This window comes from Buceros rhinoceros, unplaced genomic scaffold (genome assembly GCF_000710305.1).
Source record: "Buceros rhinoceros silvestris isolate BGI_N320 unplaced genomic scaffold, ASM71030v1 scaffold15438, whole genome shotgun sequence".
NCBI lineage: Eukaryota > Metazoa > Chordata > Aves > Bucerotiformes > Bucerotidae > Buceros > Buceros rhinoceros.
In genome coordinates this window covers 1-7,379 of record NW_010425246.1, presented here as the reverse complement: position 1 = coordinate 7,379, position 7,379 = coordinate 1, and the positions used below count along the sequence as shown (strand labels likewise).

Genomic DNA, 7,379 nt, shown 5'->3' with positions numbered 1-7,379 from the left:
TGTTAGCCTCAGAATAAATTTTTGGCACCAGCCCTTGAACTGTGAGCTGAAAATGCAGCAATTCTGCAGCTCGATGCAGAAGCTTTTATAAGAAATTTGAGGTGAAATTAATCAGTGGTGCATGTGTATTCTTGTTACCTGAAGGTATGTCACGTTTTAGTTTTTCTCAGCTTCTGAGTTTTGAATTCTTCCTCTTCATTCTCAAAGTCAAGTATTTCATTAAACAGCTTCAATATTGATTTTCTTTAAAACCTCTAAGATTATTTAGATTTAACTTTGAGCATAAAAGAAAACAGAATTGATATATATTTTTGGACTCAGGTTGGCTGTCTTTCTTTTCTGGAGCTGCTGATGAATTGAAAACAATTCAGCTCTTTTTTTTTGGTTCCTGAGTGGTGGTTTTCAGAAGTTCCACAAGTACAATAAATAATACACTCGTATTATTCACATCAGTTTGATGTGAATTCTTGCAAGGGGATTGATGATATCCATGAGATCTAGTTTTTTCATGTAACTTAGAATTGCCCTTTGTTCTTCCTCAGCACGTGTGATATTGATGAGGTGGAGTATAATGGAGGAGGAGCTCATTTCTTCAGCTCTGAAGATAACTAAGTGCATTAAGCTTTGTAGAGGCTTATACAGCAGATCAGTAGCCTGTTAGAAATGATGCTGTGCTGTGCAGAAATTCAGGGTTTCAGCAGAGCACCTGTGAGTAATAGATACAGAACAGCCACTGTGGGCTGCCCTGTGGATAGAAGGAAAGAGGACAGGTGACCATTCCCTTCAACATAGTGCAAGCAACAGTGAAGTCAGGCTCATCTTGAGTAGTGTGGCACCTCCTACTCTCTTGAATGTCACTGGCTCAGCTCCTGCTGTGGCCCTCTGAATCTGTACGTAGTGATCTGCAAATCTGACTCTTCAGTGATACATAAATAAATAGGAAGTTTCCGCATGACCGGAGACTGGCAGTGACTTGATGAGGACAGGAAAACCCTTCCAGGCAGTTTGGATCTCTTCATACCTTGACTCTTGAGAGCAAATACTCATACAACTAAACACAAAGACAGGGCATGAGGGTCTTCCCTGTAGCTCCCCCTGCTCTCTGTCTGGGAAAGCAGTGGCTTTGACAAAAAGCTAGTGCAGTCCTAGAATTCATTAGAGAGGGTAGACCTGGGGTGATTTTGACCTTGTGTTGGCCATGCAAGCATGCAGGGGTACCTTACATAAGGGACTGGTGTTGGCACTTGCAAACACCAGTATCTGTGGCTTCTTAGGAAAATGGGATGGATCTCCAGAAGCTCCCCAAATAGTTCTGAGAAGTGCAGAAAATGCCTAACCACAAGAGCTCTGCTTCCTTGCTGCTCAGCTTATTCTCAGAAGAAAGACTGGGAAGTAATTTGATTAATGTGCAAAATACTTGCTCAGGAAGAAAATACCAGGTTGCCAGAGAGATCTTTAATCTAATGGAGACAGGCATAACAATACCAACTGTGGAAAAGCTGAGGCTGGGGGATGTAGATGGAAATTGAGACCTTGAATTTTTTATCGAAGGAGTGAATGACCTCTGGCACAAACTACCAAGCGTGGCCAGGAGTTGCCCACCTTTACAGAGCATCAGTGTGAGCCTACACATGCCGCTGGGCTAAACGCTGAGTTAGGGAAGGGCAAATCCTGTCAGCTGCATTAGTAAATCAGGCCAAGCGTAGTCCCCGTTGGCCTTGTGTTCCGCAGCTCTGAAGTGGGGTACTCGGCAGCGGGACAACTGGAGAGGACAGGCCTGAGGCAGGCATAGTGCTGGCAGCAGTTTTGCTGGCTTCAGTTCTGCCACTGCACAGCCCTTCAGGCTTGAACGCTTCAGATGTTCCAGTCAGGAGAACTGACCTCTCCATCTCTATCGAAGGCTTATCCCAGTTAAATTAAAAAACCCAACTCAAACTATTTTTAATATATATATAATTATTCCTAATTATTTAACACTTCTAGTTCTAGACTCTTAAAGAATTTCCATCAACTGAGACTTTACTGTCAGCAAAGTGTTTTAAAACACATATCCTCATATTAGTAACCAGGAAACTGCCACAAGTAATTATTGCCTTACCACAGCAAAGTCCATGAACACTCCTCTAACAGTTAACTGGTCAGCTGGGTATCGAAGTACTTTGCCAAGTATCAGGCTCAGTTGCTGGTGGAGGCAGAAGCCAAACTAAATCCTCGTCATTTTAAAAAAAAACAACCCACCAAAACCCCTCCAAATCTGTCTACTGACCAGGAGTTCCTGGTTCTCATGGTGTGCTTCAGAACGGTACGTGACCATCATCCAGCCAGTGTGTACGTGTGCAAGGAGCTGCATCGGCTGTGTCACTGTAGTCGTCAGCAGCGATTTAGTATTACATACTCTAGCCAAAACTGTTGTTTCCATTGTAACATTTTTTTCCTTCCGTTGTCCAGATGAGCACTATGCCAGGTCTTCCCACAAGACCCTGTTTCTATGATATAGACTTGGACCCCGTGTCAGGAGAAGTAAAAGGGCTCTTTTGAAAGGAATTACTAACCAAAGGTAGGTGCCCTCTTGAAGGCTTTCAATATTCGGGCTTCATTTCTCGTCTCAAGAACACAGTTTAAGCCAATCTCACATTATGCCATATGTTTCCAAATGACATTTGATTATAATTCAGCCTGAAAATTGCTTGCAGTACTATGTAATAGTAATTAAATTTATTTTTCTTTTTAGCTCCCAGAAGAACACCTGATGAGTCATGTAAATGGAACTATGCCCTGATCTTTTTTTTTTTAAGTCAAAACAAGAGACGACTGAGAATATAGTGCAAGAAGTGACTGCAAGGAAGAGAGCTAAAGAGTCAGCCGCTTACTTTTAATCTGTACTAATTTTTAACCCACTGTGTTTCAAGCTAGTTGACACTGAGCATAAGTCAGGCTTCCTCTGCAAACCTCCTGCTTCGTGATTGTAGCTGAAGCAGAATACAGAAGCTTGGGTTTAGTGACCTCTTTTGATTCAGTGACGTGATTTTAATAATTAAAAATCCTAAAGCTGGAGCTGTTCGAAACAGCCTTGGGCCTTAACTGTCTTAACCATAGGGTTCCTGCAGCATATATTATCTCTGAAAGTCTCATACGCTGCCTGTTCCTGTTTGCCACCATGAATTCTGTATTCCACTTCTCGTACAGTGGCAGAAACCGCTGTGCTCTGAAGCTGCACCAGTGTCATTTCAAAGAGGGACCAAGGAGGGGACTCCCCTTTGCTTCTCATCTCTCTCCGAAAGTCCTTCCCCCGGCTCCTGCAGACACCTGAACCACTTGGAATTCCCCTGTTAGAAAGCCCAGCTTCCTCTGTTAGCGGAAATGGAACCTCCAGATCTCAGATCTGTAGGGACTAGATCACTAGATCTGTGGCCCGTATCTGTGGCTTCTACCAAATGTGTCTTTGGAACCATTTTATGCTCAACAATAAGTACAGTGACGCTGTTGCTGGCCTTGGTTCCTCAGGTACCTTTCTGATGAAGACAGACAATGCGAGCAGCAATCAAGTCACTTGTAACGGGTTTTGTCAGCAGGCCAGACATCATTTTGTAACATAAAAATGTTGTTGCTGCCAATTTTTTAACTAATACAAATAAAGTGGTGGATACTTCCAGTGCTTTTGGGGTTTTAATGTATGCGCCGAGATTACTGAAGTAGAATTTATTCGTGTGATTAACTGTACGCAGCAGCAATCCCTGTATTGACAAGCAGGAGCGATTATTGCAGTAATAAGTTGCCTGCAATGCACCACTGTGTGTGTGTTTAATCCTGTTTCCTTTCCTAGATGATGGGTGTCATCTATGGAAAATAAACTGCCCGAATTATTCTGTGAATTTGGGATACTTGCAGCTGGCTGGAAAGGATCCGAATTCAGGCTCTCGAGGCCCATCTGCTTGCATCAGAACTGACTCTGAAAACATGCCGATTTTGGTGAGAACGGGGCGAATCGGGATGTAGGTGTGCACCAGGGTAAGGGCGCATCTGCAGTATGGGGATACTGTATATATGGGGCGAGAGGCAGAGATCCATAGCTCTCAGGTTTTCAGGATGGGAGAATAATTGTGTAAAAGCTACTTGGTTGTCACAGGAGCGGGCACCACAGCTTGAATTGTCCTAAGAGCATTTGAGATGCATTCACGGCCTCCTAAAATTTCCTCTCGATGGTGCTCAGCTGAGGGATTACTGGCAGCCGGGTTTGCCAGGGCACACACTGGCCACTTGCAGGGGGCGAGAAGGGCTGTTGCCCAGTTGCTGACCCCCCGTCTGGCTGGAAGTGCCTCTTCACCTGCAGCACCTCGGCCGAGCCTGCCCTTGAAGCAGGTTGCCAGAGCTGATGCTGCCAAGTCTGCTGTCAGTTCCTGCGTTTAATCTTCCCTGCTTTCCTGCGAGCGCTCTGCGTTCCACCTTCATTTTATGCTTATGAAAGATGGGATAAGTGCAAATTTATGCTAAGATTAGCCTCCTTTTCATTCAGCATGAGATCATAGGCATGTGCTTTGAGAGAGACGGTTCAAGAGGTTGCTCGTCCACCTCCGGCAGTGAGGCAAAGCAGCGGCTCCAGGCATGCGACTGTTCAGGGGTTGGCTACACGCAGCGGCATTGGTGGCAACCAAGCAGAAATAGTAGCCCCAAGCGTCTCTAGAGGTTAGTGGGGAATGGTTTTCTGACCTGCACGTGCAGCCTGTTGGGGTGGGAGCTCCCCAGTGTCCCCACTCTAGGTCTGGCAGGACTGATCCATAAATAGGCTGGCTTTGCTTGACTCTCTCCTTTGCCGTTAAGTTCTCCTTTGCAGCTAGTTCTCGCCCTATCAAATAGGATGCAAAGGACACTTAATTTCTTCTAACTAAATATTGGAAGGTTATCTTCTCTTCCGGTTGCCTAGAGAAAAAACTAATTATGTACAAATTTGTTCTCCGTGGGCTATTTGTGAGCCCAAAGCCCTTAGCTGGCGTTACGGCCATCCGTTCCCTCGGCTGTGCAGTGATGAGAGTCCTCTGAGAAAGAACACCGATGTGGGGGGTGGCTAGCGATAGGGACAAAAGGAGAAAGTGCCGCTTGGCTGGTTTGCTGCAAATCACCCGCGCTTCAGTGTAGGCCCAGAGGGAAAAACGGAGCCCACCACTGGGCTGGGATCTTCTTTTGAGCTTCATCTTCTGACCAGCTCCTCTGCTTGCCGCAGACCTGGTTATTTATTTCCTTTGCACCACAGCATTTGGTGCTACCATCTTCCCCGGAGTGGCAGGAATAATTGAATTCCATGTGAGGTGTTTCCGAAGGGGGTTGATGAGAACCTGTCTCCACACACCCCCCGCCCGAGGCAGCGTATGCACAGTAGCTGTCCTCGCATCAGTCATCCTCCTCTCTCATGCCTCTGACTGCAACGAGGGAAAATCTCACACCGAGGGGCCTTACTTGGCTTTAATGCAGAAGTGGATCGTAATTAGAACCCCCCGCCCACTCTGGGGAGAGCAGCTGTTTCCAAATGAAGATGATTAACCTGAGCGAACACAAGCGAACACATCTCACAGGGGAGCTTTTAAAAAGGCAGTTCCTCGTCATTGCTCGAGCCGCGTTTCTGCCCCCCTGGCTGACATTTCAGCCCAACAAACCTGCTTTGTACATTTTTTTCCATGAAGCAGCTAGGGAGGGGGGAGGCTGCATGTGTTTTTCTAAGGCTGGCCTATACTGGAAGCCACTTGCAGGTTCAAAGTGTGCTGCTTCGCCTGGTTTCTTATGTGCAAACATGCTGTGAAGTAGTTAACATCCTGAAAACGTTGGTGGGCGTCAGGCAGCTCCCCGTGGAGATGAATGGGGACGTTCAGGCGTCTCAAACTATAGTTTCATGTAGTTCATCAGCTGCACGTGGTAGTTTGTTTTCTGGAGGCCCTCCCATCAATCATAGCAGCTGGAGATGCAATTTTTTTTAAGTCAGATCTTAGCTGCTTTGAAGAAAAAAGGCTCCTATGAAAGAGGCTCTTTCTCTGGTATTTTATAGGATAGCATGGTTTGGTTGGAAGGGGCCTTAAAGACCATCTAGTTCCAGGTCCCTGCCGTGGGCAGGGACACCTTCCATTGAAGGCTGAAAGCCCTGTCCGGTCTTGCCTTGAACACTTCTGGGGATGGGGCATCCACAGCCTCTCTGGGCAACCTGTTCCAGGGTCTCGCCACCCTCACAGTGCAGAACTTCTTCCTTAGAGCTAATCTAAATCTACCCTCTGTCAGTTTAAAGACATCGCCCCTCGTGCTGTCGCTGCACTCCCTGTCTTTCCTGCAGCCCCCCCGTAGGTGCTGAAAGGCTGCTATAAGGTCTCTCCGGAGCCTTGCCTCCTGCAGGCTAAGCAACCCCAGCTCTCTCAGCCTCTCCTTACAGGAGAGAGATGCCCCTATTCTGGGCAAGAATTAGTTTAAACCCGAGAACTGGCTCTCTTTCCCACCACCTCTGAAGGTGTAGCTCCTGCAGCAACCCAGTGTGTGCTTCAATCTGCAAAGGTTTCAGGTGGGACTAAAGAGGCAGCTGGTAAGCGAGAACTCCTTCCTTCCCCCATCACCCAGCAAGTGCCCCATCCACAGGTGCTCCAAGTCCCGTCTTTGGGGGCGTGTGTCCCCTCTCATACAGCCCACCTTGCTGCCACTGGGATCCAAACTGAAAACCACAGCCCCATCCTAGGAGGAGCTTTGCCCTGAGTGTAGTTTGTGGTTTGTGTGTCTGCTGCTGCTGTGCACAGCCTGGGAGGGGAAGAAAGGTTCCTCTGCAAGAGAGAGAGGGATGCTGCCCTGCGAAGAGGGGTGCTCCCCCGTGGGAAGAGGGGGTGCTATCCCTTGAGAGGGAAGGATGCTGCCTTGCAAAAAAAAAAGGATCACAGAATCACGGAATGTTAGAGGTTGGAAGGGTCCTCTGGAGATCATCTAGTCCACCCCCCACGCTAGAACAGGATCACCTAGAGCAGGTTGCAGAGGATTGCATCCAAGCGAGTTGTGACTGTCTCCAGAGATGGAGCCTCTGCACCCTCTCTGGGCAGCCTGTTCCAGTGCTCCGTCACCCTCAAAGTAAAGAAGTTTTCTCTCATGTTCAGATGAGACTTCTGTGTCCGGTTTGTGCCCGTTGCCCCTTGTCCTGTCGCTGGGCACCACTGAGAAGAGTCTGGGCCCATCATACCGACACCTGCCCTTTAGATATCGATAGGCATCAATCACATCCCCTCGCAGTCTTCTCTCCTCCGGGCTAAACACACCGGGCTCTCTCAGGCTCTCCTCGCCGCCGCTCTGCAGACAGGAGCGATGCTGTCCTGTGGAGGAGGGATGCTGCCCCGCACGCAGGGCTGGGCTGGGTCCCGCGCCCC

The 7,379-nt window shown here is 47.8% G+C and overlaps 1 protein-coding gene across 1 annotated transcript in view; it reads left to right on the top strand.

Annotated features, from left to right (window-relative positions):
- MTHFD1 (methylenetetrahydrofolate dehydrogenase (NADP+ dependent) 1, methenyltetrahydrofolate cyclohydrolase, formyltetrahydrofolate synthetase) overlaps positions 1-3,116 on the top strand; it is a gene marked incomplete at its 5' end in the record, with an annotated part of 33,483 nt that extends 30,367 nt beyond the window's left edge. The window contains 2 exons of the mRNA XM_010141070.1: positions 2,449-2,557; positions 2,732-3,116. Of these exons, the coding sequence (XP_010139372.1) occupies positions 2,449-2,538 (90 nt within the window). The remainder of the gene's footprint in view (positions 1-2,448; positions 2,558-2,731) is intronic.
- Positions 3,117-7,379: the final 4,263 nt, after the last annotated feature.